This window comes from Selaginella moellendorffii, unplaced genomic scaffold (genome assembly GCF_000143415.4).
Source record: "Selaginella moellendorffii unplaced genomic scaffold, v1.0 SELMOscaffold_41, whole genome shotgun sequence".
Lineage (NCBI taxonomy): Eukaryota > Viridiplantae > Streptophyta > Lycopodiopsida > Selaginellales > Selaginellaceae > Selaginella > Selaginella moellendorffii.
Window position 1 is genome coordinate 281,563 of NW_003314302.1, and position 20,399 is coordinate 301,961.

A 20,399-nucleotide genomic window follows, 5' to 3' on the forward strand; every position below is an offset into this window, starting at 1 on the left:
CCGGGAGATACTGCTCAAATAATCCACTTGCAGATCGTCAGATCTGGGCTAGATCGAGACCACCACCTTGGAAACCAGTGTATATCAAATGTGGCAGCCTCGCTGAAGCTATAATATAATATTGGCTCTAGGCAAGCTTGTTTGAACCGCAATCACCAATGCTAACGTCCAGTCAGGAGATTTTCACAAGGCCATCTATCTCTTCCATTGCCTATTGCTCAAGGGAGTGATATGTTGCTGCTAGCCAACTGGATCAAAGGAGTCATTATACAAATGCATTATAATGATATATATTTTTAATGATTTTTTATGTTATTGTTAATTTAAGTTAAAAAATTCAACTACTTGCTATCAACTAGAACATTAGTAGCAAATTTTCCTTAGTTACAAATTTTATATTGTAATTTGTGATAATTTTATATTCACAAAACATTTAGTTGGAAATTAAATTTGTACTTTACAACTGAAATATATATCATAATTGTTTATCACTATATAAAACTTATTCTTTAAACTAGGCAATTTTATATATGTTTCTAGTAACTAAATTGTAAGTTTAGTTGCAAACTTTTTCGTCATAAATTTCAATAATATTTATATCAACTCATTATAGAACTTTGTAATTTTTTTCCTTCTCAAATCTATATTATACGTTTTGTTTAGGATTTATAAATTTTGCTGTTTGATGTGTGGAGGTAATCATATTCACCTCATATAAATGATCACAAATCGTATTTGTCTTTATGGTATACATACTTTAGCACTACATGATGCATGGTTTTTAATGAAAGATATTTGGGGCATTATATTACACAAATTCACCATTTATAAAAATAACATTTTGAAATTTGTGGAATTTTTATCGCTCTAGATGATGGTGGTATTAATTTAGATAGTGGTATTAATTTAGTAGCAATGATAATATTGATAGTTTATTTGATTATTTTTTAGAATGGTTACATACAAATAAAGACAATTTATTACCTATTTCATAAGGATAACAAGGACCTTCTATTTTTTTGAATTTAAAACATTCAGAAATATAAAGTTTTTAATAATAATATATTTGAGAAATTTACCATGTGCTATTTTCCTTTACTATTCTTTATTATTATTATATAGAAAAATATTACTTAATCAATGTGCCATCAACTTTAGCAATTAAGCCTTCATTTATATTTTAATACCATTATACTATCAATAATCAATATATTTTAATGATTTGTTAAAGTTTTACTATCAAAGTTTCTATCATGGCATAACCATATATTTTGCTTTATTCTACATGCAACTAAAGTTTTTCTATTACTTACAGAATTATCATGCTAGCTATGTAAATTATTGAAATTCATCTGTATGAATCATAAAACTCAAATTAGATATTATTACCTAATATTATTAAATGATTATCCATATTTTATGAGCTTTCATATTTTTAAAATTTTCTAGTAACATTCTTATATATTTAATTTTTTATTATTTATTTTATTTAAGTGGTATGTAAGACAATCAAACAAAAAGAAATAAAAATATGCACTATGTAGTGGTATTTAAAGGTTTTTATCATTATAAAAACTTTATTAATTAGAAACCTATACTATTAAAAATATAAATGATCCATTTTAAAAATAATTATTTATATTGAAAAAAAATTGTTTTAGGTATTTTTATAAAGATATTTAATGTTTTATTTATTTATAGCTAATTCAAGTGAGTAACAGAGTTTTGAAGTTGATAGGAAAGAAAGATATACTATTAGAAAGTAATTAAACTACAGTAGGAGCAACTCTTAATTAGATTTACAAATATTGAATTTCAAACTTTTATAATCTAAAAAATAGGATTTATCAGGTAGATATAAAATTATTTTCTTAGAGGTATAAATTGGAATAATAATTTAAAGCTCTTGTAAAATCATGTATGTATTAAATAATCAATATAAAATAAAGATTTGCAACCAAAAGTAGGTGTGGTAAAAATTAAAGTTTATGAAATTTATGTTAAAAATTAAGTTAAAAAAATAATTTTATGTAAGTTACAACACACTAAAGTATCAAGAATCTGAATGAAACTTATTCTTGAAAAATTTAAAATCTTTAAAACAAGGTTATAAGTATATATAGTGACTTAAATTCTCATCTTTATAATGTAACACTTAGTAAAAACTTTAGTAAAAAATAATAGCTAAATATAAGAACTATTTTTTTTGTTTATAACTATTATAAATTACTTAAAATATAGACTTCTAATTGAGACTTTAAACCTAGTCACAAATAATGACTACCAATATTTAATAACATTTTAACTTAATTTCTAAAACTATTTGTTTTAAAAATATTAACAAATAATAAGCTATTTTTTTAAAAACTTAAGCAACAACTGAGTTCTTCCCCATCTTGGGATACAGCATCTTGGTCTCTCTCTGCTATATCTCCACCACAAAAGGTTGCAGCTTTTTGATCGTCAGCACCATGTGCAGTTGCAAGCTCTTTCTTGATCAGAGTTTCCGCTCAAGCAGCCTCTTGCCTCCTCTTTTCCTGATATGCAGCCACCACTTCCTTGAGGTCATCCACATTGAAAACTCTGGCATTTGGAACATCCTCCAGGCAGGCTCCAACATTTCAAGGAACTGATATATTACCACTCTAAGAGCCAGAGGAAAATTGCTCACGAGCTCCTTAAGGAAGAAAAGCTGGCCAGAAGCCGTGCAAAGTGAAGATCACGTCGGCCTCTCCAGCACAAACTTAAAGTGTCTCCAAGCTCCTGTGCTTGACTGTAACTTTGGTCTACGTTTTACCATCCTAGAGCAGCCCTTGGAAACCAAATGCTTCACGAGCAGCTTCACCATGGTTTCCGCACCGACGATCAAAACTCTCGAGTGCTGGAGCTGCTCAATTACACCGAGTTTGAGAGCTGCCATTCCACAGCAGCGGCGCTGACCGACATTGCTCCTGTTGAGATTTCTGTCTTGGCCCGAGTGAGAGGCCGGCCTCTCGAGCGGATTTAAAGACCGCATCGTCTTCCCGGAAGACAAACAAATGTGGTCTAAGCTCCTCTACAGAGGCTCCACTGATCTGTCGGGAGAAAAAGAAAGAGCTAAGAAAACGTAAGAAAGCAATCCATGGAGAGCTAGAACATAGGTTTCTGTGCGATTACACGTGTTGCCGCTTTGATGCGGATCAGGCTACAAAGCTCCTTGATGACTCGAGACCAATCACTCTTGGGAATTGCCAGTTTCTCACGCAGCTTGGAGCTGTGTGGAAACTCAAGCCAATGACAAGCATAGAGCGCAGAAAAAAGAAAGGAGTAAGCAACAGGAGGCCATAGGAATTTTCAAAGAGCATAAGGGAAGAGAAAAACCATCACATAGTAACCCCAAGCAACCTCGGGATTGCTAGCTCGGGATCTACACTGCCCCTGGATTCATGGCTCCTGACTGTTTATCACTCGCGTTTTGCGCCTAAAGGTGTCTGGGGTGGCATGCAAGTCCCCCGCGCTATCGCAACCTGGCTCCAGGAAGAATCCATCACATCCGGCCTCCCAGAAGAATTATGCGGTCTGTGATGCGACAGTCGCCTTTGAATCAGGCCGAGATTCTTCTATGCCATATCTTGATCGATCGATGCATTCAATCCAACGTTTCGGAGGGAGGAGAGGGAGAGTAGGAAATAGTAATAGAAGGAATGCTCTGCAGTCTATAGGGAGCTAGCACTAATGCCTTAATACCAGTGAGGACATTGCTGTTAATATATACATATTTTTGGGTCATGTAGCACTCAACTGGAGGCATTAGACCACTCTTGGTCCCTCTAGTCCTGAACCAAATTTAAATCATGTAACCCAAAGAAAAACTAAAAAAGAGAAAACTGATACAAAGGTGTGAGGTTTTTAGTGTAAGAAATAAACTTAATTTTTCCTCTTAAAATTTTCTTTAATCAAAATAGATCATGTTTACCATCCATCAGTAAATTTCAAGAACAATTTGGTTTATTAAGAATTCATCCAACTGATAAACATGTGTGAACAGTTTTAAAGCTTTAGTTTTATCTCACTCCCGTATAATGGAAGATTAACAATTATACTTAAACTTTGGTCTGTACTTTTCAGCTCTTTGCCTTATGGCCATTAGAGAGCACTCTTTACATAAACAACTTTTGAATAAAGAACTAGAGCAATCTTAATAAGAACTACACAATATTTTTACTTACTAGAGTTTGAGAGATTACTATGCAAAACCATCATGCTTTATGAAACAACACTGTTGTGTTCTAGTTTGTCAAAAGTTTTTCTGGCATGAAGAGTGCTCTTAACACTTTTTCATAACCATAACATAGCAAGATTCATTAATTAAAGAATATTCTAAATACTGCTTTTAAGGAATTAGGATTGATTTATAATTAGAATCTATCTAGTTTCTTAATTAATATATAATTGAATCAAATAATTTGTTGTGCTTTGCATGCAACAACACTTAGTTTATTTAATATTAATGTCATTTTTATTTAGTATTATTAAATAATTCAATTGATCAATAATTGGGAATAGGTATATTAATTGGGGTTTAGACCCTTGTTTATATACAATAATGGATAGACCAGATTTTGGATGGTCAATATACGATAGTACTATAATTAGTGTATTACCTAGTTAAGGTAATACATGTGTATACACATTTATAAACTTTATATCATCCTCCCCTTTGGAAGATGACAAGTGAAACATCTAGAGCTTTTGCTAGGCGATGATAAACTATCACAAGAATCTGAAACTCTCACAAAAGTACCAACAAAGTTGTTGATAACCATGACTAAAACAAAACCCAAAGCCATAGTATAAGCATCAATCGACTACAAAATCTTGATGAACTAGTTGTAATTTTGTGTGCAACTACCAAATACTTGAACCAACTTTAAAATCATAACTTTGAACCAAAATAAAGGAGTTCAAAAACTATTGTAGTCCATGAAATGCCATTGCAACAAATTATGTATCCCATGTTTAAATCTACCCACCAATAATCCTTCAAGACCATTGTTAATTTAGACTTATGATCATAAGTAAAACTTGCTTCTTTGTCTTTGTCTATCATTACATATAGGAGATCAAACTCACTCCACTTTTCCTCCATATCCTTTTTATCCCCTCCTTGAAGAATTTTTTTTTTTGAAGTATTAGCTCCATTCAGACTTATTTCGTCCGTCCTCACTCTACTATTTATATTCCGCCTCACTCCATCATTAGGGTTGGACTCTCGCCCATCCCCTCTACCCCCTCCTTCAAAGAAATTTTTTTTTGAAATGTTGGGGCAAAAAAAAGAAAGTAAAAAAAATTGAGGAAGAAATAGTATGGAAGAAGAAAAATTGGATAAAGAAGCATTGGAAGAATAATTTATAGTAGTTGGCAATGCAAAAATAGGAAAAAAAAAAAAACATATACCGAAGTTTGGAAAATAGAGGACTTCTTATCATAAAATACTTCAACCATCACAATATAAACAAACAATTCACACCATTTAACCTCCTCAATACACAATTCAACACTTGAGATGAGAAAATTAATAATAACGTCCACACTCTCAAAGAAATATATAAACTTCTCAGCAGCAATGGTAAGGCAAAAGTTCTCAATAGCAAATAGGGACACATACTCAATTCAAAACTTTAGCCAAAGTGACTCAACCCTTGGAATAAAGAAATACTTAATATTAAAAATAATCAAAGACTTTGCCAATGAAAAAAAACAAGATTCTCAACTCTATGTACATACTCAACATCCAAATTAGTATAAAGAGGATATAAAACACTCAACTCAACATTAAACTAAGAATGAGAATCATGAGAATGACAAATGATCAATGTGCTATGAAAAAAAAACACCCTAAATAAGGAAAAACTATTAGAAATATGAGAAAATGGCTTAGACCAAGAAATAAAAAAAGGTTAAGAAAGATCAAGAGGTAAGGAAAAAGGATTAAATGGCAGATTGAAGGATTAACACCTATCTTATGAAACCTTCATTTCATCTACAAAGCTATCTCTGTAATAATCAAGCTCGTCAAAATGATATAAAATTCACTTGAGCTCATACACAACATTTTCCCATAAATTTAATCGTCAGACATTTGTAAGCTCCTGAATTTAGACTTTCCAAGAGGTCACCCAGCCCAATATTATTCAAACCCAAGTATCCCAAGGACGGTGCATTCATATTCATGGGCCCTTTCCCTCTATATTTAAACCCTTATAGATCATCTCTTGAGTTGTTCTCTTTGGTTGTTTACAATCCACTACGTTTCCCTGCAAGTTCATGCTCTCATGAACAGAAGCTGAGAGCCGCAACTCTCTCTCGAGCCTTGCCTCTTGACACCCTACCCTTCGGGTCAAGCCCAGCCGGAGCATACTGGACCCTTGCCAAATGTCAATCAATATGTGATGTAATTCCCCTAACTGCAGCGCACCCTATCTCTCTCCCCTTAAGCCAATTGAAAAGGGGCAATTGCTTGATGAGAGAGCTCTTAATGGCTATTTTATCCCCATTTATCCCCCAAGGTTCCAAAGATTCACGGTGGTAGTATATTTAAATCTCATGTCATGATCACATGCACTACACTCACCCCCTCTTAAAAGATGTCAATGTCTTCATTGACTATTGACTAATAACCCCTACTGAGCCAAAGGGAACTAACACCTCTATTTCCGCATTGAATATACCAATCCTTCTATTGTGTAGATCACATATTCCATGTGAGGCAACTAATTATCCATCCATACTGCAGTCCCACAGTAGATATTTTCGTTCGTGGATACGTATGGATGAGGAATACTCCATACAAAAGGAAGGACATACGCATGGATGCCTAATACGTACAATGCATGGATGCCCAATATATACAATTTCAAATTTAGGGGTAGGAGTACTCCATACAAAAGGAAGGATGTATGTATATACATTTTCAAATTTAGGGGTAGGAATACTCCATACAAAAGGAATGATATATATATGGATGCCTAATACATACAATTTCAAATTTAGGGGTAGGAATATACCTTGTTCAAGGGTATATTATATTTTTAAGTAGTCACTAATCAATAGGAATCGAACCCATGCCATTTGCTCCGATACCAACTGTAATACACCCTGTCTCTCTCCCCTTAAGCCAACTAAAAAAGAGGCAATTACTTGATGAGAGAGCCCTTAATGGCTATTTTATCCCTATTTATCCTCCAAAGTTCCAAAGATCCATAATGACAATATATCCAAATCTCATCCCATGATCACATGCACTACACTAGCTAACCAATAGAGTTGATTTGGTGTGTTACCATCTCTAACTTTTGTAAGACATAATTACATGGCTTGTCCTGTTCTTGGTGTTCTGCCATCTTTTATTAATATTTAACATGATTGTGACATCGATTAGTGAGTTATGGATGATACAATTCAGTTCTCGGAGAATGTTGTAAGCAACCAAAGAGAACGACTCGAAAGACAATCCATAAGGGTTCAAATATAAAAGGAAAGGGCCCATGAATAAAAGTGCACCTCCTTTTCCAATTGGTTAATGGTCTTGGGATATTTAGGGTTAAACATCCTTGGGTTTGAATAGTATTGGGCTGAGTGATTTTCTAGGAAGTCCAAATTCAAGAGCTTACATTTGGTATCAAAGGGGTCTCAGGTTATAGGCACAACACTACATGATCACATCTCATAGCACTAAAAGTTCAATCTTCCTTGATCAATAATGGCGTGGCATGGTAGGAGAAGAGAATGCAATGAAGATTAAAAGAAAAAGTAGATCTAAACACAGTGATAGTTAAAGTTCTAAATCTTGCAAAAAGCTAAAATATATTTAGATCTAAAAGAAAATGAAGAAATAAAAACAAAAAGTACAATCTTAAACACTAAAGCAAAGCATTGCCAAAATGTTTTATCTTTCAGAGACAAATTGCAATGCCCCTCATTTCCACCAATGTAAGTGTTCGGGATGGGAATAAATATTTTAATTAGGGTTTAAACCCTTGCTTATATACAATAATAAATGGACCAGATTCAATCCCAAATAAACAATTAATATACAATTAAGCCAGGGTAATACATGACATGTATTTACAAACCTTACAATTAGAAAATAAATATAATTATTAAAATATTCAATTTATAATATTTATTAATAATGTTAACAACCAACAACCAACATTAATAATAAAAATAATAGAATATTACTTAGCAAATTACGAGTCAAACAAATTGCCTGCCATTTGACTCTTGAAAATGGAAAGTTCAATGGCATTTTGTTGATAGAAAAAAGCTCACAATGCTCTATGATTGAGGTTCAGCTAGAACTCAAGCCAAGACTAGAGCGAGAGTAGGGAGAGAGGTTAGGTGAGACTGTTTTGCACAATTGCTTCTTCCTCTTTTTCGTTTAGATAGATTTATAAAGTAGTTCCGAGCATGTCTTTGATTGACAATTGAGAGGATTACCAAGCTCCACCATGACAATTGTTTGCAATCTTACGACTCGGGTGATGGAAGCTGCGCTACTACTAGCACAGTAACAATCTAGCTATCTCGACCGCAGCATTGGCGATGAGCTTGGATTTCGATCACAGGTAGTGTTATTCTTTAGTGTAATGTATTCTGAAGTAGTGTACTGTACAAGTCAAAAAGATTGTGATCTAGAAAATGGCGGCGGGGTTTCCTGCCTGGGCCCCGCTGACGATGGCGCTGCTCTGGATCACAATCGGTTTCCCTTCCAGTTGCAACATCATACTCCCGAGAACTTGCCTCAGGTACTGCTCGAACATTTCCCTGTCTATCAAATTTTCATGGTGGTTTTTATGCGAGGCCGCTCCACCATTGTCCATCATTTTGAGTGCTCCAATGATCTCGGAATCCATCTACAGAGAAGAAGTTTTTTAGTTGTTCCAGAGTTGGAACTCTTTCTCCCACGAGAAGTATATTCACATACCTCTTCGATTGCTCCAAGCGGTGGCAAACCAGCTCGAGGTGAGACGAAGTCCAAGCCAAAGATGAAGTCATCCTTTTTTATGGAGCCGTTCTTTTCTTTTGGCAGCGTTTTCCAGGCCTCGGAGATCACCTGTTGCGCGAAGCGCGAACCTATCAGATGTAACATGGAGAGAATTTTGTGCTTTTACCTTCTTGGATGCTTTCTTGTCGCTCAGGAAGGCTTTGACACTTTGGCCGTCGAATTTCTTTCGTACGTGAGCCACAGTGAGAGGCTTCTCGGACATGATCGTTGACATCTCCAGCAAAACTTTCTTGAAGAGCGCCACATACTCGTTTTGATCGATGAGGGCGTCCTCGTTAACTCCCGATCTCGAGAGAGCAGCGTCCACCACGGGCAAACTCGCCTGAAAGAAAAAGAGTTTAAGCACTCCGAGGAAGCTCACACAACCTCAAAGAAGAACACTATGACAACTCAATAAGATCAAATATCGAGGCTGGAGGAAAAAACTTTCGGAAGAATGTACCTCGCCGTACGGTGGAGCTCCATGGTCGACCGAGAGCCGTTTCAAAGCGTCCCTGAGAACCGACGCTTTAACTTTACCAGTGCTCTCAAGATCATTCTCCACGAAAGCATTCACAGCGCTGATCTCCGCGTCGGGGTGACGGGCATACTCCCGGAGCTTCGATCCATCCAGGGACATGATGTTGATCGGCTCTCGCTCCAGACCATCCGCCAGTCCCAGGAGTATCTCACGAAGGACCACCGCAAACTTCTCCTTGGAAACTTTCTTAGCTCGTCCATCCAGGAAGGATTCCATCACCTACAAGAATGTTTTTCTTGATCAGGAACACCATGTCATCCAACTTTTCTAGCTAGGAGGACCAACCTGATCGTAGATGGGATCAGTATCGGGAGAAGATCCCTGTGGAGGGAGGCCAAGCGCTCCACCGATCCCAAGAACCGCGGGCTTGAGCTCCTGGGGCGTGAGATCCCCCGTGTGGCTCGCATCCAGCGCACTAAACTTCCCGTCCACAAACCTCGCAAATGCGGTCTTGTCTTCCACCAGCGCCTTGATGCTCGATCCATCCACAACTCCATCGTTGCCCATTCCAACAATCTCGTCCTCCCGCTGCTGCTGCTGCGTCGCCATAGCTCGTCGCCCAAATCGATCACTCGATAGAACGAAAGGAAAAACTTCCTTTTTTCTGTGAGGAAATCAAGAAAAATGAGGAAGAATAGAGGACAAGGAAAGAGATCTCCTCTCTACACATTTGGGGCATTGAACGCTTTTATATACTTCGTTCGTCCCTGGGTGTGCTTTTTCCAACATAAAGTTACGTGTCGCGCTAGACACCCTCACAGTTGGCGCGCCACAAAGCTGACGCGTGGACAATACTATACAGTCGTGTCGTGCTCATACGTAGTTTCTTTCGTGAAAGCTTTATTAAACTCGGGAGCTATGAGAAGACCACACACATTATGCTTGTGTGTGGGGTTGGTCTTTGTGTGCTGACTTTTAAGCTCGAGCTTCCGCGAATCTCGAAAATTAGGGTTCTAACTAAAGCGTTGACTATTGGTCTCAACGTGGTTCCTACCTATATCTTCCAGGATCCACCCATCTCTGAAACTTTCTCGTGCAACGATAAAACGTCATCATTCGATTGGTGACACGTCATCATTGGCCGGAATTTTTTATTTTGCTTTGCGTGATGATCTACGATTCTTTCTAGCACCCTAAAAAGGAGAACCAGCTCTAGGGCAGGGGCGAGGGCGGTGTTTTGGGGGGCTGGAGCTCCGCCGCGTGCGCGATCCGAGCTAGGTATGTGCGATCGATGAGCTGCATTTTCGGTTTGATCGATCTCTCTCTCGCGCGTCGGTGCTACAGGAACATGATCAATCTCTTCTCGGTGAAGAAGAAGCAGCAGGAGGCTGCGCAGAACAATGCGAATGGGAGAGCGCCGATCAAGAAGCAGAGCCCTGGAGAGCTGCGCGTCCAGAAAGGTAATCCACTCGATCCACTAATCGACTGAGAGCTTCTTCCTTTCTTTGTTCTTCAGATATCACGGAGCTTAATCTGGCCAAGACCACTTCGATCACATTTCCTATGGGAAAGGACAATTTACTGAATTTCGAGATCACGATCTGTCCCGATGAAGGCTACTACCAGTAAGCAAGAGTTCTCTCAGTTCTCAGCGAAAGTTTGGATTTTTTTCTAGCTAAGTAATGCGTTTTGGTTCTTCCAGAGATGGAACATTTGTTTTCTCTTTCCAGATCTCTCCTTTATATCCACACGAGGCACCCAAAGTGAAATGCAAAACAAAGGTAAGTTTGCTCTTTTCCTTTCATTGTTTACTAGCTTGTCTCGCAGGTTTATCACCCGAACATAGATTTGGAAGGAAACGTTTGCCTCAACATCTTGAGAGAAGATTGGAAACCCGTGCTGAGCATAAACTCCATTGTCTACGGCCTCCAATACTTGTTCCTAGTAAGCGATCTACTTCCAAATCTCTAGCAAAAGTTTTGATCCTTTTTCTCGGTGCTATAGGATCCCAATCCCGACGATCCTCTAAATCACGAAGCGGCCGAGGTGTTGCGAGATCACCCCAGACAATTCCAGGCCAACGTAAAGAGATCCATGGCTGGGGGCTACATCAACGGCCAGCACTTCACGAGATGCATCTAATCTAATGATCCGACGGTCTAGGTTGTAACATACCCTCTTTGATTCGAACCCCGGACCTATTACTCGTGTTTTTGCAATGGCTTCATCATGGAAATGGAAATGGCGCCCTCTTTCTAAGCTCGCCAGGAATTTCGTAAGCGCTGGAAGGATTTTCTAGGGTTTGTGTGATTGATCCCAGCGCAGGCGAGTAGTGCGCTCGTAGTCGCGGAGCACGGAGGAGGATCGGTGAAGAACGGATCGATCAGCGCCGTTGCTGCCGCTGCGGCCGTATTAGGCGATTCTTCGCCCGTGACGCTGCTCTTAGCTGGATCGGGGGGATCGGAGCTCGACGCGGCGATCCAGCACGCGAGCTCGGCTCATCCGGCAGTCTCTCAGGTTCTAGCAAAAATTCGTTTGTTTTGGTCGATTCGATCGAGTTAGAGCAGGTTCTGGTAGCTCGATCGCCGCTGCTGGGGCAGCCATTGGCGGAGCCATGGGCGGAGCTTCTTGTCCAAGCACAGAAGAAGGGAAATTACTCTCACATATTCGCTGCGTCTTCGTCGTTTGGAAAGGATGTGTTGCCCCGAGCGGCAGCGCTGTTGGGAGTCTCTCCAATCACAGACGTGACGCGAACGATCGATCAACACACGTACATCAGGTATTCTCTCGTTGATTTAAGCTAGAGCTTGATGATTTTTTCTTTGTGTTCTTTCTTTTTCTTCCTTCACAAGACCAATCTATGCAGGAAATGCTATGGCTACTGTGAGGTTTAAAGGCTCCGGTCCATGCATTGTAAGCATTAGAGCAACATCCTTTCCAGCAGTTCCCGGGCTCGCATTAACCGGAGTTGGCCATCCTTCCATCGTCGACTTCGATGCTTCGTCTCTTTCTTCGGGTAAGCTTTCAAGAAACTTTTAAGAACTGAAGGATAGAGAGGAAATTTACGTGATGGGTTCCCAGAAGCGATTGGAAAGTCGAAGTGGATTGGTTTGGCTTCGCAGCAAACGGAGCGGCCAGAGCTGGGTGCCGCAAAAATCGTGATCTCTGGGGGCCGGGGACTCAAAAGCGCAGAGAACTTTGAGTTGCTAGAGAAACTTGCTGACAAGCTTGGAGCCGCTGGTTAAGTTTTTATATTTGTTTCGTCCTGTTTTCATTCGTAATGTATATGCAGTGGGAGCATCGAGAGCCGCAGTTGATGCTGGATTTGTTCCGAACGATATGCAGGTGTGATCGACTTGAAGAATTCTTGCTCTAAGTTTTTAATGCCTGAGAATATTTTGTAGATTGGACAGACTGGAAAGATTGTGGCGCCAGAGCTTTATATTGCCGTAGGAATTTCAGGAGCTATACAGCATCTCGCTGGAATCAAAGACTCCAAAGTTATCGTTGCTATCAACAAAGATCGAGACGCTCCAATCTTTCAGGTTCTTTCCCTGACTTGGTTTTCCAAGTTTCGAGTTTTTCTTTCTCGTCAGGTCGCGGATTATGGTCTTGCTATGGATCTCTTCGAGGCGCTTCCAGAGCTGGTCGCTAAAGTTCCCTCTAAGCGACTATAAACAATGAATTCATCGTTTGTATACAACCTGTTTCTTCGATCGAATAAAAATCCCGCGCGAGTTCTTCTCACCTCAAGTAACGTTGATTCCCGTGTCCATATATTCCTCACACATTGCTTCGTATCTCTCCAGATCATTCGATCTCCATTCCTGAAAGGAAGATCTAAGAAAAAAAGAAACGAAAATCCGGAAGAGTTTTACCTCGTAGTCCCAGCTTCCAAACAAATCCTTGTCTTCCGGATCAACCCAAACATACACGAAAGCTTTGAGCGTAATGCTTTGATCCTGCGAGAACAAAGAAAATAATGTGATCTAGCGAAAGAAGGAAAGGAATCACCAGTAAGCAAGGCTCCACAGTAAGTCTCTTATATTCCTCTCCCTCGAAATCGTCCATGACTTGAAGCTCCTCGTGTGTTAAATCGAGTAGAACCTTCTCAAACCAATTTCTACCGTCAAGGATCAAAAGAATTCACGGAAGCTCTATACCTTTCCTTTGATTCTGTCCCCTTTCCTGTAAGTAGCACCGGGATAGACGCGATTGCGCACGCTGAATCGATGACTGCGATAAAATACGAAATCGTGAATTCAGCAGTGGAATTTGATCGATCGAGCGACTTACTAATCGGCGAGCACAGCGTCGCAGCTCGATGGAACGCGCTTGATCAGGATGCGCACAATTTCATCTGCCAGGAGCGTCCCATAGACGAACACATTGCCGTTGGCCATTTCTTCCTTCTTTTCCCAAGAACCCTAATTTCGAAATATTTCTAGGGCTATGGGGAGGAAGAGGAAGAGAGCTGGAGCCGGCGATGGCGACGGCGATGGCGAAGAAGGGAGCGCCAGGGTCAGGGTGAAAGGCAAGCACGACAAGCCGAAGCCGTGGGACACCCCCGATGTGGATCACTGGAAGATTGTGCCCAAGCCGGAGCAGTGGAGTGGACTCGTCGAGCAGAGCTCCTTCTCGACGCTCTTCCCGCAGTACAGAGGTACATTCTAGTGATTTCGCGTCCCAGCAATGCGATCGTTGCCGGCTTCGCAGAGAAATATTTGCAGGATGTTTGGCATTCTGTGGCTCGTGCTTTGAAGGAGCATGGCATCAAAGGGGAGCTTAATCTTGTATGTACCGCAGTGTTTTCTTCTTGTTCTAGATCTTTATGGTTGTGACACAGGTAGAGGGATCAATGACTGTCACCACCACACGCAAAGTTCAAGACCCCTACATTATCATCAAGGCCAGGGACCTTATCAAGCTTCTCGCCCGCAGTGTTCCTGCTCCTCAGGTGATAGTTCTCTCTATGCTTGATTCTTTCTTATCTGTTTGTTTGTTTCGCAGGCTTTGAAGATTCTGGAAGACTATATGCAATGCGATATCATCAAGATCGGCAATCTTATTCGAAACAAGGTAAGTTTTTTTGTTTCCTGGTATTTTACTGAGGAGTTATGAACAGGACCGCTTTGTGAAGCGTAGGCAGCGCCTTTTAGGCCCAAATGGTGCAACTTTAAAGGTTTGCTTATGAAAGTTTCGTTTTTGGTGACCACATTTTGTCTCTAGGCACTGGAGCTCTTAACTGGATGCTACATTCTAGTTCAGGTACTGCAATGTTGTTTTCGATCGCTCCTGTCTTAGATGTCTTTCAGGGAAATACGGTTGCTGCAATGGGTCCATTCCAAGGCCTCAAAACTCTCCGCCGCGTAGTAGAAGACTGCATTCATAACATTCATCCTATTTACCATATCAAAGCTCTCATGATCAAGAGGGAGCTTGCCAAGGACCCGGCACTAGCTAATGAGAACTGGGAGAGATTCTTGCCGAAGTTTAAAAAGTAAGTTATACGCAGTTGTTAACATCGAGTTCTCACGGGCCATCTTCATGGCAGGAAGAACGTACAACGGAAGAAGTCGAAGAAGGAAAAGAAGCCGTACACACCTTTCCCGCCTCCACAACAACCTAGCAAGGTATGCTGTTTCACGTTTAGTCATATAACGATGCCTAACAATTGGAGGTTCTGCAGATTGATTTGCAGCTAGAAAGTGGAGAGTACTTCCTGAGCGCGGAGACGAAGGCCGCGAAGAAGTTTGAGGAAAAGAAGCAGCAGCAATTGGAAAAAGCGGCCGAGAACAAACGCAAACGCGATTCGTCGTTTGTTCCTCCAAAGGTGCGTTTGCGTTTTCACAACAACACTGAGTATCTTTTTACCGGGTTTGTTTCAGGAAACCAAGAAATCTGAAAGAGCTGGAACGTCTTCAGGGGTCTCGAAAGCCGATGTCACTGCAATGGCCCAAAACTTGAAGGTACGTCATACTCGGGTTGTTCTCGTTACGTTTATAATCGTCGTGCTTCCTTTCCAGGAGAAATCAGAGAAGGTTTTGCCTAAACAAAAGCGGATTGATGACTCTGTACAGAACTACCTCGCATAATGCTCTCTGACACGTGGCATGCATCAAGCCCGTTGTTTTCTTGAGGTGCACATTCAAAATATGAGGATTGTTCTTTGAGGCTTTTGTTTTCCACTCTCTTCGTCATGGCTGCGTCCTCTGCAATCAGAGGGTATGGCGCATCCGCTGCATCGTTTGATGGTTTAATGCAGGCACGAAAGGATACAGCAAGAACATGTCAAAACAGGAGCCTCTCTTATGCGAGAACTGACCAATTTCTAGCTTCGGATTTCACTCAGAATGTCGTGCGGCAGGTAGATTCTGAAAACTTGTTCTTAGCGGCTCTATCTCGCTAATCTGCTTTGAGATGCAGGCCACAGATCGGACGAGGCTTCGAACTCAAGCAGTCCGACGAGTGTCCATTGTTACCACAGCTTCCAGCGATACTCCGGCGAAGAAAATCTTGATGATGGGAGGAACTCGGTTTATTGGAGTTTACCTGGCAAGGTTGCTTGTCAAAGCTGGACACGAGGTTGAAAATCTATTTTAACATAGAAGGTGAAAGTTCACAGTTTTTTTGCAGGTGACTCTCTTCACTCGTGGAAAAACACCAGTCACTCAAAAGATTGCCAGCGAAACGGACCAAGAATACGCGGAATACTCCTCTAAAGTACGTTGTCACCAGTTGCAGCTGGTTTTTATCTTTTTAGTTGCTGTCTTTAGGTAAAGCACATTCAAGGAGATCGTCAAGACTTCGATGGAATGAAGAGCAAAATTGCCAGTGCTGGTTTCGAGATTGTTTATGACATAAACGGTAAAGTAAATCACAAGTGCTCTCGATATGAAGTTTCTATTGACAGGGAGGGAGGCTGTCGAAGTTGAGCCCATTATCGACGCAATTCCAAGCCTTAAGCAGTCAGTGAACTTCTCAAGAAACGAAAAAGTTCTCTTGGCTGATGATGTCTTGAAACAGATACATTTATTGTTCTTCGGCTGGAGTGTACTTAAAGTCGGACTTACTTCCCCATTTTGAGGTGAAGCTTGTTGAAGGATCATACGATTGCTGATATCCATTGTGCAGGTTGATGCTACTGATCCGAAAAGCAGGCACAAAGGAAAACTTGACACTGAAGCACTGCTGCAAAGCAAAGGAGTGCCCTGGACCTCCATCAGACCAGTTTACATCTACGGCCCTCTCAACTACAATCCAGTGGAAGAATGGTTCTTCCATCGCCTCAAAGCTGGCAGGCCAATTCCTATTCCAAACTCCGGCCTTCAAATCACGCAACTTGGTCACGTCAAGGTGCTTGGTTTTGCGGCTGCTTTATTCGTTACTCACGTCTACGATTGCAGGATCTGGCTGACGCATTTGTCCGCGTTCTGGACAATCCAACAGCGTTTGGTCAAGTCTACAATATCTCGGGAGCGAAGTATGTAACGTTTGCTGGCATTGCTCGAGCTTGTGCCAAGGTATGAACAGACTTTGCTGCTTGGAATTAAAAGCAACGAACAAAACAATTACAGGCCGGTGGCTTTCCCACTCCGGAGCTGGTCCACTACAACCCGAAGGACTTCGACTTCGGAAAGAAGAAATCATTCCCGCTGCGCGATCAAGTAAAAGTTTCTAGCTCATGTCTCATGCGGTTTTCTCATCGGCCTTGTTGCAGCATTTCTTTACCTCGATCGAAAAAGCGAAGAATGATCTTGGCTGGAGTCCCAAGTATGGACTGGTAGACGGTCTCACAGATTCCTACAACCTCGATTTCGGGCTGGGAACGTTTCGTAAAGCAGCCGATTTCTCAACCGACGATATGATTCTGGAGAAACTGGGGATCAAAGTTGCTGTTCCGGCCTAGAACCAGAAACAAGGTACCGCAAATTACAAAAAGCTAGAGTGGGGTAAGAAAAAGGAAACAAAGCAGCGTTAGCTAGCTCCTTGTCACTCATTCCTTTTTAGCAGCCTCTTCGAAGTTCTCTCCGGGAACCAGGTCGGGAACATCATCGTCGTCGGCACCGGAGTTAGTCTGCCACTGCTGAGCAATCTTCTTCAAGTTCGCGAGATTGTCCGGGCCTGAAAAAGAAGAAAAGAATGAAGATCCAATGTTTCTTTCAAAACGAACGAAAATGAAGGATTTGATAAACGTACCCAGCTGGTTTACAATGCTTGGTAGCAAATCTCGAAGCTCTGGAATGGAGAAAGAGAGAAAAGTTCCAGTAAGAAGAGACCAAAGAAAAAAAGGAGAGATGGACATACTTTTGGTGGATGAAGCTCCGCTCACGACCCAAGTGTTGGCAACGATGGAAGCTTGAACTGCGAAAAGATAGAAGAAGAAATCCATCAAACCATTCGTCCACGCAGAGATTTCCATTCCTACCTTTGGGATTGACGAAGTGAATGACGGTATCGTCCTTGAAGATATTCACCTCCTCAATGCCGGGGATGGTGTTGACGCCCAATCTCTTGAGCGTGTTTTGCAACCTCTTGTCGTCGGTGGTCGCGGTCTTGTGCACTGCCTTCTTCTTCCTGCGATTGCCAGAATTCTCACCAAAATCTTCCAATCTAATCCCAAATCTTTACCTCCTCACGGTTCCCTTCCCTCCCGTCCGCACGGCGGTGGCCATCTTCATGAGTCGGTCGCGATCCATTGCGGCTGGGCAGCGCGCGGCGCAAAGAATGGCAAATCTTGGAAGGAGAAACTCCAAAACCCTAGCCCCAATAGAGAGGGAGGGTTTTTCTTTTAGGGTTCTTCATTTCAGGGACTTTACAAGGTTGGAGAGCAAGGAATAGGGAGCGGTGCTGCGACTGTCCACTCCGTTCGCTCGCTGGGCTGCTCCAAATGCTCCCTCTGGATCGCTGTGGATCGAGCAGCCGCCCAGCAAAGTCACCCACGACACGAGGTTTGGCTCGAATGGCATGTTTGCGGCCACTTCTTGGGCATCAAACAAACGCCCATTTCGACACAAGAGATCGATGAGGCAATTGTAGTGATCCAGCGATGGAACCAGGTTGTAATCCCCCATGAAAGAGCTGAAAAATTGGCAGCCGTGGGTGACGAGCCCTGCATGGCTGCATGCGACGAGGATTTTTGCAAAGGTGACGGTGTCCGGGAGGATTCCATCCAATCCCGCGAGACGAAAGAGCGCCAGGGCCGTGTTCCCACGTCCGTTTTGTGCGTAAGTTGAGATTAGCGCTGTCCAGGCGACCAGGGTTCGTTCGTGGAGTTCCTCGAAGATTGTACGGGCGGTGATCACGTCCCCGTGTCGGCCGTACATGTAGAGCACGGAAGTTCCCAGGGCCGTGTCCGATCGGAGGAGCTCGCTGGGAATGCTGCTGTGGAGGATTTTGCCTTGGGCGATGGATTTGCAGCTCTCAAGTGTGTTGATGAGAGAAGATTTCTCCACTTTGACGCCCTCCAAGTCCATTTCTCGCAAGAACACAAGCGCTTCTTCTCCTCCTCCCGAGAGAGCAGAGAGCATGGAGTTGTACACCAAACTTGATCGATTCATCTCATTCTGGAACAAGAGTTTCGCATCGACTAGACTCTCGCATCTAGCGTACATTTTGATGAGACTGGACAAAACTTCGTGGTCCAGATCGAGACCCTCGTACGTGGCACATTTGTGGACGATTCGCGACGCGTCCAAAGCTTGCGGCGATCCAAATCCATCGATGAGGCTCAAAAACGTGATCCTAGTTGGCTGAAGACCCTCCAAATCCATGCCTCGAAACAAGCTCAAAGACCTCCTGTGATCCCCTCCAAAGATCATCGTCGTCCACGTCACCACATTTCTCGCGGGCATCACCTCAAACAGGCAATCGGCCTCGCCCAAAGCTCCATGCTGGACGCAGCCCGCCAGCATGGCATTCCACGTCACGCTGCTTCTCTCGGGCATGCCCATGAAGATGCGAATGGCATCCAGCAAATTCCCATCACGGGCATATGCCGTTAACGCCAAAGTCCACGACACAAGATCCCATAGAGGTATCCGACGGAGTATCTCATCCGAGCAACAAGCCTCAACGAGAGTGTTCCAGCTGACGATGTTACGCTCCAAGATTCTATCAAACGCACTGCGCGCTAGATCCGGAGATTCCATCCTCCCGTACGTTTTGATCAGTGCCGTACCCATCACCACCTCGGTGTCAAGTCCTCGGCTGCAAATCTCCGCGTGGAGGAACTTCAAATGGATGCGATCGACAGCGTCTAAAATGCTCAAGAGTGTGATCCTGTTGCAATGGATCCCTTCCAAGTCCATTTCCAGCAAAAGCGCCACTGCGTTGCTACATTGCCCATGTAGAGCAAATGCCGAAATCATCGAGTTCCAAGACGCAACATCCCTCTCGGGCATTTTTTCAAAGAGATTCTTCGCTATATCTATCGACTTGTTTTGCGCATACCCAGATATCATTGCGTTCCACAACACCAAGTTCGTCTCTGGTATCAGCCCGAAGAGCCGCGCAGCGCGATCAAGATGCCCGTTTTGGGCATATGCCGCGACCATTATGTTCCAAGAGTAAAGATTCCTCTTCCTGATCTTCTCGAATGCTTGCTTGCATTGAGCGAGGTCCCTGCACTGGCCATACATTTGGACGAGCAGATTGCCCATGAAAGGTTCTTGGTCGGCGCCATCTCTCGCAAGAATCCTGTGCAAGCGACGGCCTTCTTCCAGAGCCAAGGATTTGCCACAGTGACGGATCAAAGCAGTGAATCGTGATTGTATCGGGTATCTCTCTAGTTCCAGGATTGATCGATGCAGCTCTTCCCTCAAGATCTTCATCCAGCATTCGGCGAACCATTGAAGAAGAAACCAAAGTTTAAATATTTGGAATATACCT

The 20,399-nt window shown here is 42.0% G+C and overlaps 8 protein-coding genes across 8 annotated transcripts; 4 read left to right on the forward strand and 4 right to left on the reverse strand.

Moving 5' to 3' along the window:
- Positions 1–8,580: 8,580 nt before the first annotated feature.
- On the reverse strand, positions 8,581–10,238 carry LOC9634779. The gene is made up of 5 exons (XM_002979498.2): positions 9,855–10,238; positions 9,492–9,788; positions 9,156–9,371; positions 8,969–9,097; positions 8,581–8,897 (listed from the first exon to the last, which is right to left on the reverse strand). Exons 1-5 carry the CDS (start codon positions 10,116–10,118, stop codon positions 8,676–8,678), a joined length of 1,128 nt encoding a protein of 375 aa, XP_002979544.1. The 5' UTR covers positions 10,119–10,238; the 3' UTR covers positions 8,581–8,675.
- Positions 10,239–10,690: 452 nt separating this feature from the next.
- LOC9634780 (NEDD8-conjugating enzyme Ubc12) lies at positions 10,691–11,723 on the forward strand. Its single transcript, XM_002979393.2, has 6 exons — positions 10,691–10,787; positions 10,854–10,969; positions 11,026–11,134; positions 11,212–11,290; positions 11,337–11,453; positions 11,514–11,723. The coding sequence occupies exons 2-6, from the start codon at positions 10,858–10,860 to the stop codon at positions 11,649–11,651; spliced, it is 555 nt and encodes a 184-aa protein (XP_002979439.1). The 5' UTR covers positions 10,691–10,787; positions 10,854–10,857; the 3' UTR covers positions 11,652–11,723.
- Positions 11,722–13,262, forward strand: LOC9634171 (electron transfer flavoprotein subunit alpha, mitochondrial). Its single transcript, XM_024684553.1, has 8 exons — positions 11,722–11,784; positions 11,835–12,026; positions 12,077–12,288; positions 12,362–12,525; positions 12,591–12,749; positions 12,802–12,854; positions 12,914–13,054; positions 13,106–13,262. The coding sequence occupies exons 1-8, from the start codon at positions 11,728–11,730 to the stop codon at positions 13,184–13,186; spliced, it is 1,059 nt and encodes a 352-aa protein (XP_024540321.1). The 5' UTR covers positions 11,722–11,727; the 3' UTR covers positions 13,187–13,262.
- Positions 13,220–13,913, reverse strand: LOC9634172 (AIG2-like protein D). The gene is made up of 5 exons (XM_024684554.1): positions 13,806–13,913; positions 13,673–13,745; positions 13,524–13,616; positions 13,388–13,471; positions 13,220–13,336 (listed from the first exon to the last, which is right to left on the reverse strand). The coding sequence occupies exons 1-5, from the start codon at positions 13,910–13,912 to the stop codon at positions 13,259–13,261; spliced, it is 435 nt and encodes a 144-aa protein (XP_024540322.1). The 5' UTR covers position 13,913; the 3' UTR covers positions 13,220–13,258.
- Positions 13,914–13,958: 45 nt separating this feature from the next.
- Positions 13,959–15,686, forward strand: LOC9634781 (KRR1 small subunit processome component). Its single transcript, XM_002979395.2, has 11 exons — positions 13,959–14,172; positions 14,226–14,302; positions 14,356–14,466; positions 14,520–14,588; positions 14,635–14,691; positions 14,739–14,777; positions 14,825–15,009; positions 15,064–15,142; positions 15,199–15,342; positions 15,398–15,478; positions 15,536–15,686. Exons 1-11 carry the CDS (start codon positions 13,962–13,964, stop codon positions 15,602–15,604), a joined length of 1,122 nt encoding a protein of 373 aa, XP_002979441.1. The 5' UTR covers positions 13,959–13,961; the 3' UTR covers positions 15,605–15,686.
- LOC9634451 (chloroplast stem-loop binding protein of 41 kDa b, chloroplastic) lies at positions 15,616–17,707 on the forward strand. Its single transcript, XM_002979396.2, has 10 exons — positions 15,616–15,876; positions 15,936–16,094; positions 16,146–16,232; positions 16,286–16,376; positions 16,423–16,477; positions 16,536–16,596; positions 16,644–16,865; positions 16,916–17,032; positions 17,087–17,176; positions 17,230–17,707. The coding sequence occupies exons 1-10, from the start codon at positions 15,709–15,711 to the stop codon at positions 17,416–17,418; spliced, it is 1,239 nt and encodes a 412-aa protein (XP_002979442.2). The 5' UTR covers positions 15,616–15,708; the 3' UTR covers positions 17,419–17,707.
- On the reverse strand, positions 17,341–18,287 carry LOC9634452 (nascent polypeptide-associated complex subunit beta). The gene is made up of 5 exons (XM_002979500.2): positions 18,141–18,287; positions 17,938–18,086; positions 17,817–17,873; positions 17,709–17,747; positions 17,341–17,633 (listed from the first exon to the last, which is right to left on the reverse strand). The coding sequence occupies exons 1-5, from the start codon at positions 18,206–18,208 to the stop codon at positions 17,506–17,508; spliced, it is 441 nt and encodes a 146-aa protein (XP_002979546.1). The 5' UTR covers positions 18,209–18,287; the 3' UTR covers positions 17,341–17,505.
- Positions 18,288–18,310: 23 nt separating this feature from the next.
- On the reverse strand, positions 18,311–20,341 carry LOC9634782 (pentatricopeptide repeat-containing protein At4g02750). Its single transcript, XM_024684444.1, has one exon. It carries the CDS (start codon positions 20,339–20,341, stop codon positions 18,311–18,313), a length of 2,031 nt encoding a protein of 676 aa, XP_024540212.1.
- Between the last annotated feature and the right edge of the window lie 58 nt (positions 20,342–20,399).

Coding starts and splice junctions, on each gene's coding strand:
- LOC9634779 (XM_002979498.2), bottom strand. CDS start 10,118: ATGGCGACGCAGCAGCAGCAGCGGGAGGACGAGATTGTTGGAATGGGC. Junction 9,372..9,491: donor GAGCTCCACCGTACGGCGAG/GTACATTCTTCC, acceptor TTTTTCTTTCAG/GCGAGTTTGCCCGTGGTGGA. Junction 8,898..8,968: donor CGCTTGGAGCAATCGAAGAG/GTATGTGAATAT, acceptor TCTTCTCTGTAG/ATGGATTCCGAGATCATTGG.
- LOC9634780 (XM_002979393.2), top strand. CDS start 10,858: ATGATCAATCTCTTCTCGGTGAAGAAGAAGCAGCAGGAGGCTGCGCAG. Junction 10,970..11,025: donor AGAGCTGCGCGTCCAGAAAG/GTAATCCACTCG, acceptor TTTGTTCTTCAG/ATATCACGGAGCTTAATCTG. Junction 11,291..11,336: donor AAGTGAAATGCAAAACAAAG/GTAAGTTTGCTC, acceptor CTTGTCTCGCAG/GTTTATCACCCGAACATAGA.
- LOC9634171 (XM_024684553.1), top strand. CDS start 11,728: ATGGCTTCATCATGGAAATGGAAATGGCGCCCTCTTTCTAAGCTCGCC. Junction 11,785..11,834: donor CTAAGCTCGCCAGGAATTTC/GTAAGCGCTGGA, acceptor ATCCCAGCGCAG/GCGAGTAGTGCGCTCGTAGT. Junction 12,027..12,076: donor CTCATCCGGCAGTCTCTCAG/GTTCTAGCAAAA, acceptor GAGTTAGAGCAG/GTTCTGGTAGCTCGATCGCC.
- LOC9634172 (XM_024684554.1), bottom strand. CDS start 13,912: ATGGCCAACGGCAATGTGTTCGTCTATGGGACGCTCCTGGCAGATGAA. Junction 13,617..13,672: donor GGGACAGAATCAAAGGAAAG/GTATAGAGCTTC, acceptor TGGTTTGAGAAG/GTTCTACTCGATTTAACACA. Junction 13,337..13,387: donor TTGGAAGCTGGGACTACGAG/GTAAAACTCTTC, acceptor TCTTCCTTTCAG/GAATGGAGATCGAATGATCT.
- LOC9634781 (XM_002979395.2), top strand. CDS start 13,962: ATGGGGAGGAAGAGGAAGAGAGCTGGAGCCGGCGATGGCGACGGCGAT. Junction 14,303..14,355: donor TCAAAGGGGAGCTTAATCTT/GTATGTACCGCA, acceptor GTTGTGACACAG/GTAGAGGGATCAATGACTGT. Junction 15,010..15,063: donor TTCTTGCCGAAGTTTAAAAA/GTAAGTTATACG, acceptor TCTTCATGGCAG/GAAGAACGTACAACGGAAGA.
- LOC9634451 (XM_002979396.2), top strand. CDS start 15,709: ATGGCTGCGTCCTCTGCAATCAGAGGGTATGGCGCATCCGCTGCATCG. Junction 16,233..16,285: donor ACGCGGAATACTCCTCTAAA/GTACGTTGTCAC, acceptor TGCTGTCTTTAG/GTAAAGCACATTCAAGGAGA. Junction 16,597..16,643: donor ACTTACTTCCCCATTTTGAG/GTGAAGCTTGTT, acceptor TCCATTGTGCAG/GTTGATGCTACTGATCCGAA.
- LOC9634452 (XM_002979500.2), bottom strand. CDS start 18,208: ATGGATCGCGACCGACTCATGAAGATGGCCACCGCCGTGCGGACGGGA. Junction 18,087..18,140: donor GGGAAGGGAACCGTGAGGAG/GTAAAGATTTGG, acceptor TGGCAATCGCAG/GAAGAAGAAGGCAGTGCACA. Junction 17,748..17,816: donor CGGAGCTTCATCCACCAAAA/GTATGTCCATCT, acceptor TCTCCATTCCAG/AGCTTCGAGATTTGCTACCA.
- LOC9634782 (XM_024684444.1), bottom strand. CDS start 20,341: ATGAAGATCTTGAGGGAAGAGCTGCATCGATCAATCCTGGAACTAGAG.